The following is a 20,156-nucleotide window of genomic DNA, read 5'->3' as shown; positions in this document are numbered from 1 at the left end:
CTGGTAGAAAGTAAGCATTTATAACACATCTATTGAATGAAAGAATGCTCTAAATTTACTCACTTTCTAAGATGCTTAGAGTTATTCTAATTCCATCTCTGTGAAATAATTTTAGAGTTCTAGAAGTAAAAATAGAGTAGGTTTCTTATGTGAGCAAGCCTTCGGAATACTAGTTTTATGTGGTTCATTTTATTACTGATGTATACTGCAATAGGACCAGTAAGAGATGTTCATCATTATTTGCACATGACCAAAAATAACTCTAGGGATATAGAAATGTTATTAAAAGCATACTTATAGAATACAAACTTTATGAAGATGTAACACTATGCAAATCCACTTTACCGTCTTAATAGAACTCCTCTGTTTTTCTTCCCAAACACCACTGCTCAACTCAAGTGTACAGTGAATATTTGCCTCTCTGTCATAGGATCCAAAAATGAGTAACCTGCATAAAAATAAAACAAGGAGACGATTACATCAGGTATATGAAATAAACTTTTTCTTTCTGATTATACCACGAAGTGATAAATTACTCCATTACTATTTATAATTTTGGTAACAGAAAAAAAAGTAAGTCAAATACCTAGTACACCCTCTAGTGGGAAAGGGAAGTAAAGCTAAGATTAGGTGAAATTCAGGACAAGCTGTTTCTCAGCAACTAGACGAAGTAGAAAATAGTAGATATTCATGAGGTGAACAAACTGACCAGGCAGCTATACATAGTAGCAGACCAGGCAGCTATACATAGTAGCAGAAGCTACAGATTTCCAATCTGACTGTTGAATTTAAAAACTAAGTTAGAGAGTGACACATAAAGTACGATACCACCTCTGTACAAATTACACACACCTAAAATAGTATAGCATAGCTGCTGATGAACATACCCACATACTTCTCCATCTACTAATATGACTTTAGGCAAATTATTTAACTTCTCAAAACCCATCGCTTTCTCTGAAAAATTCAGGGCAAAAACAGTACCACTTAAGAGCTGTTGTGAGAACAAAAGACAATGACGCATGCCGGAGCATTCAGTATAGCACCAAGCAAACAGTAAGTGTTCACTAAGTGTTTGCTATTTCTATTATCTTGAAAACAACTGTCAAGGGATTAATTGAATCACCTAACTTTACTGTTTAATATTCAAATCCAAAAAGGGAAATCTCAGGCCCAATCTTGAGATGTTATAAAGCAGTGTTACCACTAAAGGAAAAAAATAATTATCCTTATTTCTAGCTTCCGTATTACCTATCTTCTAAATCAGAACATAAGTCTGCCAATGTGTTTCAGGAGAAAGCTTGAGACTAGCTTTAGTCAGTATCTGACTGCTACTCTATTACTTTATGTCTACACAAAGATCATGGGGGGAAGAAGTGAGATAATTTTTTTTTAAAGCCGATAAAACACATTAGACGGGCATCTGAGTGGTTCAGTTGGTTGAGTGTCCAACTTTTGATTTTGGCTCAGGTCATGATTTCACAGTTGTAAGACTGAGCCCTGCACTGGGCTCTGAGCTAACAGTGTGGAGACTGCTTGGGATTCATTTTGTCTCTGTCTCCTCCAAACCCCTGCCCTGCTTATGCACACATGCGCATACATGTACTCTCTAAATAAATATATAAATTTAATAAAAGGGGCACCTGGGTGGCTCAGTGGGTTAAGTGTCTGACTTCAGCTCAGGTCATGATCTTGCGGTTCCAAAGTTCGAGCCCCCCACATCGTGCTCTGTGCTGACAGCTCAGAGCTTGGAGCCTGCTTCAGATTCTGTGTCTCCTTCTCTCTCTGTTCCTCCCCCACTCTCTCTCTCTCTCAAAAAGATTAAAAGAAATTTTTTTAGTAAACTGAAAAACACATTAGAGTAATATAAAATCGTGTCCTAAGGTTGGAGACCTAGAGCAAATCATGTCCATACTTCACAAATCAGCTTCATAAACTAAAAAGTCTGAATAAATTTGCAGAAAAAAAATCTCTAAACTTAGTTCTTAATCTTAAAAGTATATTTAATAATGCTTAACAACCTATTGACAAAAACATCACGAAGATTCATAATTATAAAATACTAAGTATAAAAAGAATTTTTACTCATCCAAGCTCTGCTGCCACCATCTGTTCAAAAGAGTAAACTACCTATGGGCCTTTCCAGTCATGCAGAGAAGGCTATGACCAGCTACTGCTCCCACACTCCCAAAAGATACTTATCTTCAGCATTCAGGAATGATCAAGCAATTCTCAGAATCCATCCCTGAAACCCTAACACTATTTTCATATTTTTACATTTTCATAACACTTTTTTAACGTCTTTAAAAATAACAACACAAAACTAATTAATTCAAAATGAGTTATAGACCTAAATGCAAGAGAAAAAAACATAAAAGCAAAATTTTGTGACCTTGATTTAGGCAATGGTTTCTTAAGATAGGAGAGCAAAAGCACAAGTACCAAAAAAAAAAAAAAAAAAAAAAAAAAAAAAAAAAAAAAAAGAGACTTCGATGAAATTAAAATTTTTGTGCTTCATAGGACATGACCAAGTAAGTGAGGAGACAATTTACAGAATGGGAGGAAATATTTGCAAACTGTGTATCTCATAAGGGTCTAGTATAACCCAATTTAAAATTGGACATTTCTCCAAAGAAGATCTGCAAGTAGCCAATAAGCACATGAAAATCGGCTCAACACCATTAGCCACCAGGGACGTGCAAACCATCACCACAGTGAGATGCCACTTCACTCACTAAGTGGCTAATAAAAAAAGGAGACAGTAACAAGTACTGGTGAGGATGTAGAGAAATGAATCATTACACTTTGCTGGACGGGATGTAAAATGGCACAGCCACTTTCAAAAACAGTTTTTCAGCTCCTTAAAAAGTTAACATATGACCCAACAATTCCATTCCTGGGAAATAAAATCATACATTCACACAGAAACTTAACATGAATGTTCACAGCAGGATTATTCATAATAATCAAAACATGAAAACAACTCATAGACCTATCAACTAAGGAGAGGTAAATAAAATGTAGTACATATACACAATGAAATATTATTTGGCAAGAAAAGGAAATTAAGTAATGATATGTGCCACAATATGAATGAATGTTGAAAAGATACTAAGTCAAAGAAGCCAGTCACAAAAGACACTATACTGTATGATTCAGCAAATGCAGAGGCAGAAAATAGATTAGTGGTTACCTGGGGCTGGGGGAGGAGGACTGGGGGGAATAGGGACTGACTCCCAATGTGTATGGGGTTTCTTTAGGAGGGACAAAAATGTTCCAGAATTGGATTGTGCTGATGGTTGCACAACCCTCAAACACACTAAATCGTACACTCTACATGAATGGATTGTATAGTATATGAATTATAGCTTAATAAAACTGATTAAAGAAAAAAATAATGCATGATCATAACAATAAATAGTAAATCAGTGGGGTTACACAAAGGCTTTAAACATTTGTTGCAAAAAGATATGATAATAAATACTTGGTTTATCATTACTATGAATCAATATGTTGTGACAAGATTACATATTTCAATAGAATATAAACATGATTTTTACCTGATATTCAAGAACAGAAAATATTGAAAGGGTGCCTTGAAACAAAATATATTCCAAATGAAAATTGTATCAAATTCTGAAATACCACAAATATTTAACATTCAATAGTTTTTCTTAACAATGACTTGAAGGTGCACAAAACATTAACAGCCCTGACCATTTTTTTAAGGTATCCTTTCGTTTGTTCATTCGTTCGTTCATTCATTCATTCACTCATTCATTCTGAGGGAGAGAGAGGGAAAGAGAAAGCACAAGGCAGGCTCCATGCTGTCAATGCGGAGCCTGGTGTGGGGCTAGAACTCACAACCTGAGCCAAGATCAAGAGTCCCGCTAACTGACTGAGCCACTCAGGTGCCCCAAACTGCCCTGATAATCTTAAACTTTGTTTTGTGACAAATATTCCGGACAAAAAACTTTCATTTTGCATTGCTATCAACTGGTCCAACTGTTAAAAGTACTTCCAAAACCACTTTCAGGTTGGATGTTTAGGGTACATTTTGCTTCAGAAAACTTTCTTTTTTTTAATGATGAAAATATTTTGTTTGATCTGGTTTCACCACTGAAATGGACACTGCTTTTATTAATTCTGATTTTAGATCAATTTCTGACTCTAAATCAGAACATGCTACATTCACATCTTCTTCCATTAAAGCACTTTACAAAGAACTGTAGCCTACGGTGAATATTCAAATATTAGAAAAAGCCAGCAAACATTACTAGTACTCTAACAGACTAACTTTAGTTTCTCCCAGAAAAGTTAACAGAACATGTGTCATAGTGTCAATTAAGAATTTATTTTGCTTAGAAAACTTGTTATTTCTTGGGGAAAAGAAGATATAATTCCTTAGGGTTTGTATAAAGTATACTGTGTGACACAAACGTATTAATATTTGTTGGCAAGAATGACTCCCAGTTATAGACGGGGCAAAAGCTACACCCACCACTGGCTGCTCAGACCACGGCTGCTCCTCTTTACAAGCTCCGTGTCTGGTCTCCACGCCATAATTCCTCTGTCAGCGTTTCCTGTGCCTGCTTTTGATGTGTACTCTGGATTCCTTCAATCAGTAATGCCTCTGTTGAATATTAAGCTTTAATTCTTGCAGAAGAATTATAACGTTTTCCCCCATTTTCCAGATTTCTTGACTGGTATCTCGAGATTTGGAAAAACATGTAAATTTCTGGAGCCATGCCAGGAAGGATTTCCTGGAAATCCTGGAAATTTTCCTGGAAGTTACTGGAAACAAAAGTACCAGCCAAGTTAGGTGAATGTAGAAAGCATTTGCTTTAGCTGACGCAGAACATTTAAAAAACATTAAAACAATTTTCATTCTATATCCTACGCACATACGATGCAATCTTGACTTAAACAAAGGCTTTCCATTCGAATTATATGATCACCAGAAACAAGTAGAAATAATCACTGGCTAATATATTTTGAGTCAAATGAACACTCAACAGATGATGAGTAAGCAAGAAATGGTACAAAAGCTTTTTACTATACTACTTGGAAAGGGGGAAGGAAGAGTCCATATTGTTGAACAAAATGGCAAAGGAAATTACCTTCAAACCCCTCTGTCCCTTGACAGAACTATTATTAGCTCTATGAAAGTTCTTTCCAAGTTCAAAAGGTGTATTTTTTTTTAAAGGTAAAGGTTTACTGCACCTCATGTTAATTATAAACACAACCACCACCTATCAAAAAGAGACAGAATTTATAGGACTCAAGACCAAAAGGAAAGGAAAGGAATTCCCAATGTGCCCACCCTTCTATAAGGACCTCATTGTAACAGCAAAAGTGAAAAACAAAAAAACTTTTTTTTTTTTAATGATTAAACTTAATTTGAAAGAGGTCTTGCACCGGTAGGGAGTCAAATATCAACTCACCCATTGTGAAAAGAATCAAACTTACCTGACTTCCTCCTAGATGTGTTTACCTGCCTATACTACTTCCTCACTTCCCCTCAAAACCATCCTACTTAGAACTCAACTCTCTTGTCAGTGACAAAGACCTCCAAACCTAATGTCCAGTCCTTGTCTTTCTCTTGCTTTGCTTCTAAAATCCCAAGTTTACAGAACACTTTTCTACATGGAAATCTAACCATGCCCTACTGCTAAAGATGTATAAACTCACATTCCTCCCCTTCTGAAACACACACATTACTCCCACTCGTCCTAAAAGGTAGAAGCTGTCTACGTCTTGTTCTTTATAACCTCCGGTATCTAGAAAATAATCAATACTTGCTGACCAAATCAAAGTCAATGATAACCATAATTCTACTCAAATCCTTAACAGTGCTTTGGCTCCCCTGCCTGAATCCACGTATTCAGCCACTCACGAAACCCTGTCCTAAATATTCTATTTGTCCTTTACTTTTTGTCCCTACAAATACAGCTCTTTCAAGTGTGGACCTCATCATCTTTAACCTGTAACACTACTTAGTCTCTGGGGCTTCAACCTCTCTCTCTCTCTCTGCAATCTACCTTATAAATAGCAATCTTCTTCATGCAAGTGTTTCTTTTCTTTTTAAAAAATTTTTTTAAATGTCTTATTTATTTTTGAGAGAGAGAGAGAGAGCGCGTGCGCGCCTGAGCAGAGGAGGGTCAGAGAGAGAGGGAGACACAGACTCTGAAACAGGCTCCAGGCTCCGAGCTGGCAGTCAGTACAGAGCCCGACGCGGGGCTCGAACCCACGAACCGCGAGATCATGACCTGAGCTGAAGCTTAACCGACTGAGCCACCCAGGCGCCCCAATGCAATTGTTTCTTAACGTCACCTTCAGACACCTTCCATAACTTCCCTCTGATTAAAGGATAACTATCTTGGACTTCTTTTGCTGGAAAATTTGGCCCTGATTTTTCATAAAAATATCTGTATTCCCCTCAGACAGGCCCCTGAAAATACTTCACAAATTCTCACTTTTGTCCTATTGGTTCCTTTCCCAATCAGCTACGTTATCTTATTGGCTCTGTTTCTAATCACGTATGTTATCTTATTGGCGCTTTTACTCAAATCTACTACCCATCTGCCTGCCAGGCTTGGAAGATACACCTTTTATCCATGAAGTTTTCCATAGCACTTTCATCTCCAAAACACTTTTTCCTTGCACCAAATTTCTATAGTACTTACTCTCTAAGCCTCATCTCAAGTAAGACGGCCTGTGTAGTTGGCTTGTTTACATACTAGTCTGTTAGTCCCAGCTACACTGTAAGTTTCTGGAGTACAGGCACTGGTGTCCTCACTCTTCTGTGTTCACCTCCGTGTGGACACAGAGTAACAGTAGTAGCGACAGAACTGGGAGCAGTGGCGGCAGCTAACAATCAACGTAGGTCTGTTCTAAAAGCTTCTACGTTTATTATTTCACTAATTTTTAAAATTATGAGACAGGTACTATTATTACCCTAATTCACAGATTAAAAAACTGAGGCACAGAGAAGTTGGGTAATTACCCAAGATCACACAGCCAGTGAATGAAAGTCTGGGCTACATAAATTGAGACGAATGAATTCAAGAAATTTTGACAGAAAGTGGGGGGCAGTTATCTTTTGGTTAAAATCTTGAGTCCCATCTATAAATGAAAAAATACTAGAATCAGTGAGTGACGGTTATGGCACGATGGAGCAAGGAGAGGAAAAGTTCAAACACATAATATTCTTTTGAATTCTATTTTCTCACCACAATTCATTTTACAGTTTACTTCATTTTTGTTGGAGGTATTATATATAAGTAAATAGCATACCCAACATTACATTTAAAACATTCTGGAGTGTGGCATTTTAAAACAGAGCTTTGGTTTTAGGTCAGCTAGTTCCTACTTCATTTTCTTAAATTTCTTTACAATCCAGACATCAGAGGAATTAAAACAGCTATGTTTGCTATATGAAATGGCAGCAAATATATACAGTTACAAAAGGAACAATACTATCTTCTGACATAATAACCTTAGGGAAGAGGAAGTGGAGGAAGAAAAGATAAATTCCAAATTTGGAATCTTCTGTAAAGTCAGCTTCTAGTTAAAAGCAACCTAATTACAGTGAGGATTATTTAACTCTACCCTAGAGAAATGTAAAGAAACTAAGAAAATATCTTTTTTTCCCCCTAGAGGAACTTCAGCAGCTAATAAATACAGTATAGTTTCAAGATCTCTACAGGAATTGGATTCGTTTGGTGCGTTCTGTCAAATTCACAAACCTTTATAGTTACAGATGTATACAGACCTCTAGGAATAATATTCAGCAATAGTTCCAAGAAATTCCTTCCATCTTTCAACAGCATTCACACAAATTTAAATTCTCATATTTGGGCTAATTTCCTCTGATCTCTCCCTCCAGGAAGGAAAGATTTCAGTCTTCATCTAAATGATACTTCATTATTAGTACACAATTCTGTACCAACAAGAATTAGTACAAGTTCTTGAAAAGGTAACATTTAAAAAATAATGACTTGCCCTCGAATCCAAAATTTGTATACTTCCAACATAGTATGGAAAATTTCAGAACCAGATTTTTCATTGATAACATTTTTTAAGCTATAAAAAAAATAGAAAGAATGAGAGACTTTGGAGTCAGACAAACCTAGATTCAAATTCTAGCAGGATGCGGTGCACAAGTAACATACAGATCTCAATTTATCATCTAGAAAAACAGATAGAATAATACTAATATAAGATATCTGAGGGCTGGAACTAATGAATGCTAAGTGCCTATTATATATTACAGATAACAAATACTATTAAAATCAATATAAGTATTTCCAGAGTCATGCTCCAAAAAATATCTTCAAATTTAACTACACATTTTCCTTTTTTAAAAAAGATACAGTATCAAACAAGTAAATGCAGATAATTTAAGAACACCCATTTATCAACTACTCAAGAAATAAAGTTAATATTTAGCCTTGTTTCAGAAAGAGTTTTTTTAAAGAGATTTTATTGTTTATTTATTTTTGACAGAGAGAGAGAGAGAGAGAGAGAGAAGGGCATGGGCAGAAAGAGAGGGAGGGAGACAGAATCCAAAGCAGGCTCCAGACTCTGAGCTGTCAGCACAGAGCCCGAGGTGTGGCTCGAACTCAGGAACCATGAAATCATGACCTGAGCCAAAGTCAGAAGCTTAGCCGACTGAGCCACCCAGGTGCTCCAGAAAGATTTTAAAAAAAAAAACCCACAACTAAAAACAGTTAACACTTGGGGCGCCTGGGTCACTCAGTCGGTTAAGGGTCCAACTTCAGCTCAGGTCATGACCTCACTGCTCAGGAGTTCGAGCCCTGCATTAGGCTCTGTGCTGACAGCTGGTGGCTAGGACCCTGGAGACTGCTTCAGATTCTGTCTCCATCTCTCTGCCCCTTCCCTGCTTGCACTCTCTTTCTCTCTCAAATATACACAAACAATAAAAAATTAAAACAAAAAACCAGTTAATGCTAGAGTAAAAAATAACCAAGTGAACAGAATCAAACAATACTAACCCAAATGAAGGATTGCCAACCAATGCAAGCTAGAAATACTTTGTGGCTGTAACTTCTAAAACAACTCATCTTGTAAATGAATTTCAAATTCCATAATGTTAACAGCCTTCTCTACAGAAGAACTAAACATTTTGCTATATATGTAATGTGGACATCAAAAAGTCACCTTGAAGCTACCTCCCTAATACAAGCATATCTCCTTTATAATAATGCTTCACTTTATTGTGCTTTCTATAGATACTGTGTTTTTTGACAAATTAAAGGTCTGCGTCAAGTTCTAAAAATATTTGATTCATAAAACAGTAAGAATAGAAAGGGCAGAGGAGCAAAACAAAACAACAACAAACCCCAAACCAGCAGATGAGGTAAAAAACAAATGGCAAAATGATTGACCTAAATACAACTTAATCATTACATTAAGTGTAAATGGCAGAGATGGTCCTACTACACATAAAAGAACCATTTGTAATATATATTTAAATATAAAGACGCAAAAAGACTGAAAGTAAAAGATCATGGAAAAAAACACAGAAACCATGTAAACAATAAACATAATAAATTTGTGGCACTTTTATCAATATTAAACAAAATAAATATCAAGACAAGAAACACTGTGAGACAAAAAGGGACCCTTCATAATGGTAAAAGGGTCAATATAGCAAGAAGACATATGCACCTAATAATAAAACTACAAAAAAGAGATAAATTCATAGTCATCCTTGAAAATTTAAATATATTTTACATTCAGTAATTGATAGAACTAGACCACAAAAATCAGTAAAGATACAGAAGATCGGAATGACTGTACATACAGGCAGTCCTTGCTCTGAGCTACCTCATGGAAGAAGAGTGTCCCCGCTTCCCACTGCTCTGATATGCAAGGTTTTGGTTAACATAGTTCTGTCCTGAGTAAGGACTGTCTGTATACGTTTTTGTATTGTTTTGGATTTTAGAAGCAAGTTAATGCTGTACATATTAAAATAAGAATCAGTAAAGATGGAAAGGCAGGGGTGGGAGGGAGGCAGACTGAAACTGAAAACAAACAGGAAAAAAAATAAACCCAAGTAGATTTCAAATGAGTAACATAACACATCGAAAGGGGAAAATTAACCTAATTTACGAATACAGTACTTGACAACATGCCCTTGGTCTTGGATAGAGCAGGAGAGAACTGCAAATAAATCCTGAATTCCTTTTCATAAGTATGTCTTCTCTTTGTATGGACAAAGCAATTCTGAAACTATCCAAGATGTATTATATAGAATTGAGCAAATGGGTAAATGGCTTATGTTACTGGGAGCCAGGGCTCAAGGGACAAAAATATGAAAGGGGGAACAACGGAGACCAGGAATAGTCCTGTGAGAATGAACTGGAAGTCGAAGTACTGGGTGAATTCATGATTTCTAAATTATGTATGTGTTGTATGTATCATATGTATAAATGTCTATACACAGATGTATTTCCTAACTGTCTGCTAAAGGGGCCTATGATTATTCATGAGTAGCAATTAATACACTCAACACTCAGACATTGATTCTTTAGTATCATTTTTCTACTAAAAGAAACTAGGGCTTTTTGGAAAAATAGCTGATTCTAGGACTGCGACAGAGAACAAACAAAATGAACTTAGAAGAGCTGTCATATCACAAAGTGATAAAGTCCTTAAAAAAGAAGAAAAAAAAGACAGAATTTTGTCAGCAGCAGCATACGGAGCCGGGCTCCTAGAGGCCACACCTGGGACAATTCAGGCACCAAAATAATTAAGGCCAGTTAAGAAAGAAATAGGAATCCATGAATCCATGCTAGGAATAGATAACTGGGGAATAAGCGAAGACTCTGGCAATAGAGTACAATGTCAACTGCTGTGGTGTTTTGTCTTTGTGTTAACACTTGAAAAAATTTTAAATGATGTATTTTTGGAACCCAGTAAAACAAAACAACACGTTAGAAGCTGCTGACAAAATACAGACTTTAGAACAGTGTGACTCAGTGAAGAACTGACCTTAATTAGAATCTCCTATCTATAATTAGGGACAGGTTATCCTAAATATCCCACTTTGGAGTACAGAACTCACACAATAAAACTTCATAGTTTTGCCTTCACCAACTATAATCTTAGTTTGTTTAAAACGTGACTAACTGGTTGATAAAACCAGCCAACGAAAAGAAAATGTATCCACTACATCACTGTCTTTTAACACAAAAATGTAGATGACAAAACCCTCCTAGAATCTGGTGCCAGAATTTCTTTTCCCCCGAAAAACATGCACAGTATACCAGAAAATAAGAGCTAAGTAATCCATCAAGTTTCCTTCACTGCCAGAAAACTGATCTTTTCTTCTCTATATAGTTGTTTTTGATATAATTTATCTATTTAAATGCACATGGCAAATATTTTGTTTGCAAAATACCTCAAACCCTTTAAGATGGAAAATAACTTATAAACTATAAATCTAAAAAGCAATAATATGACTGCAAAACTAATGTGAAATAATTTAGCCTTCTAATAGTGTTACAAATATAGAAATTTAATTCATCCGTGGTTTCAAAAAGTCAGCTTTAGTCAATGCAAAAAAAAATTCAGAATGAATGTTTTTTAAAATTCTGACGGAAAGTGTTAGCACCAATTTTTACAAACAAACTTGTGTTTCTGCCCCCAAGGTTTTAATTGGGAAATTCAAAACTACATTTCAGATAATTTGAAAAGAACTTTCCTTTACAGTGTGAGACCTAAAACTGTTAAAGTAATAAAATTCAGGGATGCCTGGGTGGCTCAGTCAGTTAAGCATCAGACTCCTGATTTCAGTTCAGGCCATAATCTCACGGTTTGTGAATGTGAATCCCATGTCAGGGACTGACACTCTCTCTCTCTCTCTCTCATTTCTTTCTGCCCATCCCTCGCACACACGCACGTGCCCCTCCCCCAAATAATAAAAACATTTAAAAAAATAAAGTAATAAAATTCAAATTCCAGTTCTCACAACAAATTTGCAAAGAGTACACTTTTATTTCAAGATTTGTTTCCTTCTTGATAAATACTAGGATTATATTCAGGCATAATAACAGAGGCTCCATCTACCAAAGGCTTACTATGTGGGAAGCGCCGTGATTTCTGTACCCATCTCCTTGCCACCATTCTGTGGAGTGCAACTCCCCTGAGTGCACTCTCCCCCTGAGAGCACATGGCAAGGATATGAACACAGCACTTTCTAACTCAAAAGTCCGTGTTACCTCCATTTCCTGTTGCCTTCAAAGCATAAAGTTTCCAGTTGTATAATTCCAACATCTTCAGTAAAATTTTCCTACAGATACTTCTAATTTTTTTCCTTATTGGCAAAATGTATGATTAAACCCTTACAACAGGTAGTTTGATAAAAATCTTCACATAGACTTCTGTAGGTCTGAAGTTACATCAAAATAAAATAAAATAAGTTCTCACAAAACAGCCATTATTTCAAAATAGATGATTTAAAAAATAAAAAATTTTTAAATAGAAAAATAATTTAAAAAAATAAAAATCTCATACAGAACTATGGTTGTCTGGGGGATAATGACTTTGATGTTCTATTTTATGGACTTGGGAAAGAATTACTAAAGTTATATTATTTTTACCAGATTCAAGGTCAAGTTCTAAAAAAACCTGAGAAATAAACTCTTATAAGAATATTAAGCTAAAGCTATGAACAATAATAAATGTACATATGACATTATAACAACTTGAACATGTAGGTCTCTTTCGAGCAACAGAAATGTGAATATGCATGTCTACATGCTAAAAACCTTGGAAACTTTAACTCATGACAGCCTGCTAATTCAAAATAATTTTATGCACATACAAATGGTCCACAGAAAGGTTTAAGTTTCTTTGTTTATTTTTGAGAGAGCGAGAGAGAGCGAGAGAGAGAGCGAGAGAGAGAGAGAGAGAGAGAGAACAAGTGGAGGAGGAGCAAAGAGAGAGCGAGACAAAGGATCTGAGCAGGCTCTGTGCTGACAGCAGAGAGCCCAAAATGGGTCTCGAACTCATGAAAGAGCCCGTCATGGTGCTCAAGCTCAGGAACCACTGATATCATGACTGAGCTGAAGTCAGACGCTTAAGTGACTGAGCCACTAAGGTGCCCCAGAAATGTTTTAATTTTAAATGTTTATGCTCTCTTAAAAATTTGATTTGATAATTTTCTTCTATTTGCTCCAAACCTTTTTCACTGATCACTAATTGAAACAGTCATGGTTTAGGAGTCTTAAGCTTTGACGTTTGCAAAATTGAAATATAAGCATTTTTCTGTCCTTCCTCCCCGATAAAATGGCTTTTATTTTTTCTTCCACTATCTCTACAGTCTCACTTGCTTTCTGCTTCAGAGTTTACAATATATTACACAAGATGAGTTTACATTCAGGAGCAGGAAAAATGATTAAAATACAAATACTCAGACTGCAGTAATACATCCTCTTTAGTTTGAATCCTACAAAACATGGAAGCTATCTGACCTGAGAGTTCTACTTTTTATACTAAGAAAAAAGTTTAGAAGAAAAACAATGTAAGTAAGATTTTAATGAGAAGAATATGAAAACAATATTTAGAAGTCAAAGACAAAAAGGCAGCGATGAGTAGAAGACAGTAATTTATTTTTTCCTTCATAAACAATTTTAAGTAATCCTTACACTGTGTGAAAATAACAAAGCACCACAACACTAGATAACTTTATTTGATTGGGTTTATAAAGATAGTGGCTGGAAAACACTTTAGATAGTGCGTTTCTGCCCAGGATTAAGCAGCCACCTGGGGGAGGGTGATGGCAATGTAACAGGAGACACTTAAAAACAGGCTATTGTCCCTGCTTTCCCCTTCAACTTCTAGAAACCTGAGAGTTAAGAAATAACTATATCCATGTCTTCCATATCAAATCTCTAGAAATACTGGTCCTGATTTTTTAATTTTTTGACCAGTGATATAGTAACAAAAATCAAATGATATAAAAAAAATGTATAGTGAAAAGTTTACCTCTCACCTTCACCCCGGCCGTCATCAATCCGGTCCTCCCACTCCCATACCCCGTAAGATCACTGGCTTCTTGCATGTTCTTTCAGAGAGTCATTATACAGCTTGTTCTTTATTAAAATAAAGTAGGATACAAATACTCAAATTGTAACGCCTTTCTCTGTATCACATATCTCAATCTAACATGACCTCAATGATGCCTGACTACACTTTCTCAGTGCCTTCATGAAATCTTTGATTCGAGGCTGAAGGCAAGGCTTTAAGCAAGCAGCGTCTCAGGTAAAGCACAAGAATGGTGAGCAAAGGTGGCACCAACAGCTAGTGGTTAAGGAGCCACAACCAACAGACATAATCAATCTATAACCCCACCGGCAACATTAAGGTAAAAGAACTAGTTCTTAAAAATTCCTATGTTTCAAAGCTGCTATGATTATTTTGGAAAAAGTAAACCAATGTTATGATTCTGAATCTGTAAGAAATGTAAATCTACAAGAAAAATTAGACACAGACCACTTGAAAAATGTCCTTCCAAATGTTAATAGAACAAGCCCAAATTTTAATTACGTATTTAATACTCATGCTCACTATACCCTATTAGTTTAGCCGCTTAAAATTTAGACTTGTGTAGAGTCGTGATTTTATGTATGTCATTTCACTGTATGCTGCAGTCCCTTTTATAAAATCTACAGCATTTTTAGTCTTTCTTTGATTAAAAAAAAATCCTTGGGGCGCCCGGGTGGCTTAGTCGGTTAAGGGTCCGACTTTCGCTCGGGTCATGACCTCGCGGTTCGTGGGTTCGAGCCCCGCGTCGGGCTCTGTGCTGACTGCCAGCTCAGAGCCTGGAGCCTGTTTCAAAGTCTGTCACTCCCTCTCTCTCTGACCCTCCCCTGCTCATGCTGTCTCTCTCTCTCCTAGAAATAAATAAAATATTTAAAAAAAAAAAAAAATCCTTTTCAGACCGACTTCCTGACATAACGATGTACAATACTGAATCACTCCAAGGTAAAACAAAATGATACTTAGGTTATTCCCACTATACTCAAAATTAACCTAACTATTAGCAAGGACACAAATACACTGGGTACAAAATAGAACTCTGTACTCAGGCACTTGTTTTTATTATGTGCTGGAAATAAAGATAGAAGTGATAAGTACCAAATAAGTGGTATAAACAAGTGTCACAGAAATGTAGCATAAGGACAGTACACTCATACTTCAAATGATCAGGAGATACATTAAAGAGGCAGCCTTTGAAATGGATCAAGGAAGACTGGTTTCCAGGAGCAGAAAACGGGGCAAGGCCTTCAGCCGGGAATAGAGTGGGGTGTCAACATAAGCAGGTTGGTACTTCACAATATCTAAGGCAGGGAATAAGGAACTACGATCCATGGGCCAAGTCCAGCCCCCTGCTTGTATCTGTGTTGCCTATAAACTACCAGTGGTTTTTACATTTTTAAATGGGAAAAAAAAATCAAAAGAATATGCTGTGATACATGAGAATTATGCAATTCCTATGTAGAGTTTTATGGGGACACAGCCATTCCATGCCCATCTGTTTACCTGTTATCCAGGACTGCTTTCATCCTACAAGGCTGAGCTGAGCAGATGCAACACAGACCAGCCAATCATAAAGCCTCAAGTATTTACTCTGCGGCCCTTGAGAGAAAACATCTGCCAAACCCTTCCCTTAGGAAGGTCCATGTGGCTGAGGCACTATGCGTGAGGGGCTGGGAGGAGAAAGAAGCGAGAGGCGAGCACGCAGGCCAGAGCGAGGATTTGCGTCTATATTCTAAGAGTAACAGGGAAGCCCTTAAAGAATTTTAAGTAGAGAAGTGACAGGAAGATTTGCATTTTAAAAAGCTCATTCTGGTGGTTACATGGGTAACCAGCCTGAGGAAAAAAGTAAGGATGTTAGTGCAGAAAGGAGTTTAAGCAAGATATAAACACAGCTTAGACTTACAGGGCTGGGAAAGCAAAATAAGGAAGCTGGGCAAGAGTATTTCTGAGATGCCTTTCAGTTCTAAAATTTTAAGAATCACGGGAGTTTCTAAGTCTGGGCAACTTTTCAGGGTATTTCAAATGATCACAAAATGTCTCAAAAATATACTATAAACGGCTCTGCAATAGTAAGTTAGAAATATGCCTCCAGAGCTTCAAGCATTAAAATGTCTGGGAATTACTGAAGAATAAACTATCCCCTCCATTAGAATACTTTCTAAAATATGGATTAAATGTTTTGCAAGCAGGACAGGACTAGTTTTATGAAATTCATGATTAAAGATTTATAGATCATACAATATAAATGAACACAAAGGGGGAACACACACAGATATGCTTGCATACATTCTCACTGCACTTTCCCAAAACGTAGCAACGAGGAAACAAAAACATACCTGCTACATTCTAATAACGTCACTTTGAGACGGCCTTCAGTAAGTGCCCACTGTTGTATGTGGATGTGCTCATCTTCATCTTCTTCAAATCCTTGCAAGGTTTGGAATGGAAAAAATGGCTTAAACCTGAGAAAAGTAAAGATAAGTCTAAATTTTTGAACAATAAAGCGTAGTAACAAACCAATCTGTAGGAAACCCCCCCCCCCACACACACACAGAGAGAGAAAAACCTCAATTGCACGTGCCCTGTAAATCCAAAGCTTATCACACTGGACTGGCAACAGATGGTACCTTCTTTGTGGCACCCAGAACCCCCTCCCCCCGGGGTTTTGGGCATGCCCTTGGTGACAAGGCAGGACACTTAGAAAAAAGAACCATAAAATCTGATGATCATCATTAGGCCCTGAAACTGAAACTTGTGTGGAGCAGGAGAGCAACTCTTTCTGGACTAGATGGAAGAGTGTTCCTACAGCACAAGATCAAAATTCAGAATGCATTTTTTTCCTGGAAACAATACAATTGATAGTAATTAGTACATGATAATGATTACTCATCACAACAACATCAACAACAATCAGTGTCGGCAAGGGTATCATCAGAATTGTTTACTATTTGCCAGGCAGTGTGCTAAGCTTTCCCAGCTCACAATCCTGAGAGGGCTGACAGACTAGCTTCCCTCCCCAGATGAGAACGGTGAACTTCACAGGTTAAAGGACTTGTTCACTGTTACATGGTGGGTGGCGGTACCAGAATTCAAGCTAGTAGGACTCTATCAAAGCCCAAATTACATAACACTTCGGTTCCCTATGAATCATTCAGGCTGGTCCTATGTTCTTACGGTTTAACACTTGGGTTTTCATGGAGCAGCTTGTAGGCTTTAAAATCTTTAATTCGAAATACAATTCATACTCCTCCATTAAGCAAAGGACAAAGAAAATGAGAGAAAATTCGGCTTGGGAGCCTATAGTTTTCAATTCACCTTATGCTCTGTTACTAGACACAGCATTTGTCTGCTTAAAGCTTCAATGGCTTCTCACTGACCACACACAAAAAAACACAGTCAGAAGTTCTTGGTTTCACATTCAGGGTCCACCACAATTAACCTTCCCAATGGCATTTTCCCCTATGAGAACCATTCCTATGTAGGAAGTGTCATCACATCATGTACCCAGAAGATACTATGCATCTTCCAGCTTTCAGGCCTTTCAAACCAACTGGATGTTTCCCCTAGTTCTCAAAGCCTAGTCAAATCCTGAACACTTTCCATAATCGGCTTTAGGTCCTAGATCACAGCAGAGCTCACACATTGCTTCTACTATTTTGCAGTCACTTAAACTGCTGTGCTTTGAAATCTCAAATGTGACCTGCTCACAGCTGTTTGTACGTACCCTTCACACACACCATCAGGACTCAACTATGTGTTGAGCTGATTTACAAAAACCCAACGCTAAAAATGAAATAAACATTTAGAAAATAACAGCTTACTACAGTTTATACTGGAAGATATTGATAGAGGGGGGCAAATACTGTTTTATGGTTTCCCAGTGAACAGGATTAAAGGAAAATCTTTTCAGGGAAAGACAGATAGATACACAAACAATGCTCAGTGCTTTTCTCCTGCTTCTGAACTAGATGGAAAACAGAAAGTCCTCTTTAGCTCCTTAAATTGGCATTTGAAGTCACTTGTTCAAACTGGCACTAGATTTTGAAAGAAAAAATAAACTATGAATTAAATTTATCACATTAATACAAAGTTGTAACTGAGTGTTTTTACACACAGCCTTACGGCTCCTATAGAACACAGGACTGTCACTCTGTGAAATATTACGAAGATCACTATACTATATACACAACCAACTTTGAATATAATAATCCAGCTAAATCAAAGCTCCTCTATGAATCAACTTTTCTTCTCATGTATAAACTTAAAATTCAGTACAAAAAAAAAAAAATTCCCACAGGTATGTGACTTCAGTGTTCTATGGAATAAAATCTAATTCGGTTTATTAATGCTTCTAGCAGCGTGTGCTGAGTGCTTATACACAGAAGTACATTAAAATCAGAAAAATGTATTCCATTTAAAAATAACATGCTAAACCCTGGGATAAAGCTATTTGTTCACCAAGCTAATAAACAGAATCCACACATTTACATTCTCTAAGGACACTTGGTTTTCAAAATTTGAAGTCCAAACCTTTAAGTATTTCAAACCAGTAAGGAAATCCAAACGGTAAAGCAGGTTACTTCTCCCCCTTATTTTTACCTTCCCCTCCCGCCGCATTAGCCTCTGTAGAATTCATTAGCCTTTCTTCTGTTAATCTATCAACTTAAAAACGTCACTGTTTTCTCACTCCAGTTCTCTGTACAAGCTATCTCTACTTCCTCCTGTAGAAACCTTAAAAAACCAACCCAGAAAGAGCAACTTCTAAAATGTCAGCACAGGGCCGCCTGGGTGGCTCAGTCAGTTAAGCGTCCAACTTCGGCTCAGGTCATGATCTGACAGTTCATGGGTTCGAGCCCCGCATCAGGCTCGCATCTGAGCTGACAGCTAGCTCAGAACCCGGAGCCTGCTTCAGATTCTGTATCTCCCTCTCTCTCTCTGCCCCTCCCCTGCTCTCTCGCTCTCTCTCAGAAATAAATAAAAAACATTTTTAAAAACTTTAAAAATAAATAAATAAAAAATAAAATGTCAGCACAGGGGGCGCCTGGGTGGCTCAGTCAGTTAAGTGAACGCCTCTTGATTTTGGGTCAGGTCGATCTCACTTGGCGCCAGTCACGGTCACAAGATCAGGCCTCTCGGAGCCTGCTTTAGTTTCTCTCCCGCCCTCTCCCCGTGCACGCACACGCTCTCTCTCAAAAATTAAATTTAACTTAAAAAAATAAAGTGACAGGACAAAGAGACGCACTGACCCACACTCTGTAGTAACACTGATGAAAATTATCAACATAAAAACAGACACCAAACACTCATAGCCTCTGAAGTGGCCCTAAAGGTAAACAGCAAAGGAAGGAACTTCTATTCATAGATTTTCTTGACCAGGAAAACTGGTTAAGGACAGTGAGAGTCTGGGGTGTCTAAGCCAAGACCTCCAATATGCCCAGCAAGGAAGACATGGTCTCCAGACGAATGCGGCCAACACAGCGGTCTCGCCTCGGTCTCGCCTCGGCTCCCAGGGGGCTTCCTTCCCGAGAGGAGCGAGGACGACGGCAGTGGTCCTGGTGCTCAGCGGCCCAGCACGGACGCCCCGGGAGGCGAGCTCCCTGCGCCCGGGCGGGCAGGTGCAGGCAGGAGCCAGGAGCTCCCGTCCCTCACCCGCCCCACCTGGGGTACGGGGCGCACACCCTGGACGCAGGGCCCTGAGCGTTCTGGAGCCCTGATCGTCTTCGCCCTGCCCTGTGACACGAAGGTTCTATGCCGAGAGGCCAGGATAAGGGACCTCAGGCTGCTGCCACCCCCTACCCCACCTGGCACCCAGCTCCTGGAGTGGAAGTGTCACTCACTCAGGGAGAAGCTGGCCACTGTCCCCACCCCCAGTGCCATGGCTCAAAAGATTTTGCTAAGGGGGCAGGAGGGGGAAAGGCAGGCCTGAAAAAAGCTCCTAACCTCTTCCCAAGGAACTGACTTCATTTACCAGAGAACATGGAGATGCTCAGACGTAAGTGTGCTCTCAAGAACAAGGGAGGCTGTGATGAAAGGCAACCTGGGGGGAGATTGAGGATTTAGGGCAGATGCAGCCTAAAAAAAGCTGC

The 20,156-nt window shown here is 38.0% G+C and overlaps 1 protein-coding gene across 1 annotated transcript in view; it reads right to left on the bottom strand.

Annotated features, from left to right (window-relative positions):
- Positions 1-20,156, bottom strand: part of PDZD8 (PDZ domain containing 8) — a 90,649-nt gene that overhangs the window by 45,627 nt on the left and 24,866 nt on the right. The window contains exons 3-4 of the mRNA XM_077779522.1: positions 16,407-16,532; positions 346-448 (exon numbers count right to left, since the gene is read on the bottom strand). Coding sequence (XP_077635648.1) covers positions 346-448; positions 16,407-16,532 — 229 coding nt within the window. The remainder of the gene's footprint in view (positions 1-345; positions 449-16,406; positions 16,533-20,156) is intronic.

The sequence above is a fragment of the Crocuta crocuta genome, unplaced genomic scaffold, assembly GCF_008692635.1.
Source record: "Crocuta crocuta isolate KB4526 unplaced genomic scaffold, BGI_CrCroc_1.0 scaffold138, whole genome shotgun sequence".
Classification (NCBI taxonomy): domain Eukaryota; kingdom Metazoa; phylum Chordata; class Mammalia; order Carnivora; family Hyaenidae; genus Crocuta; species Crocuta crocuta.
This window is presented reverse-complemented; position numbering and strand designations above follow the sequence as displayed.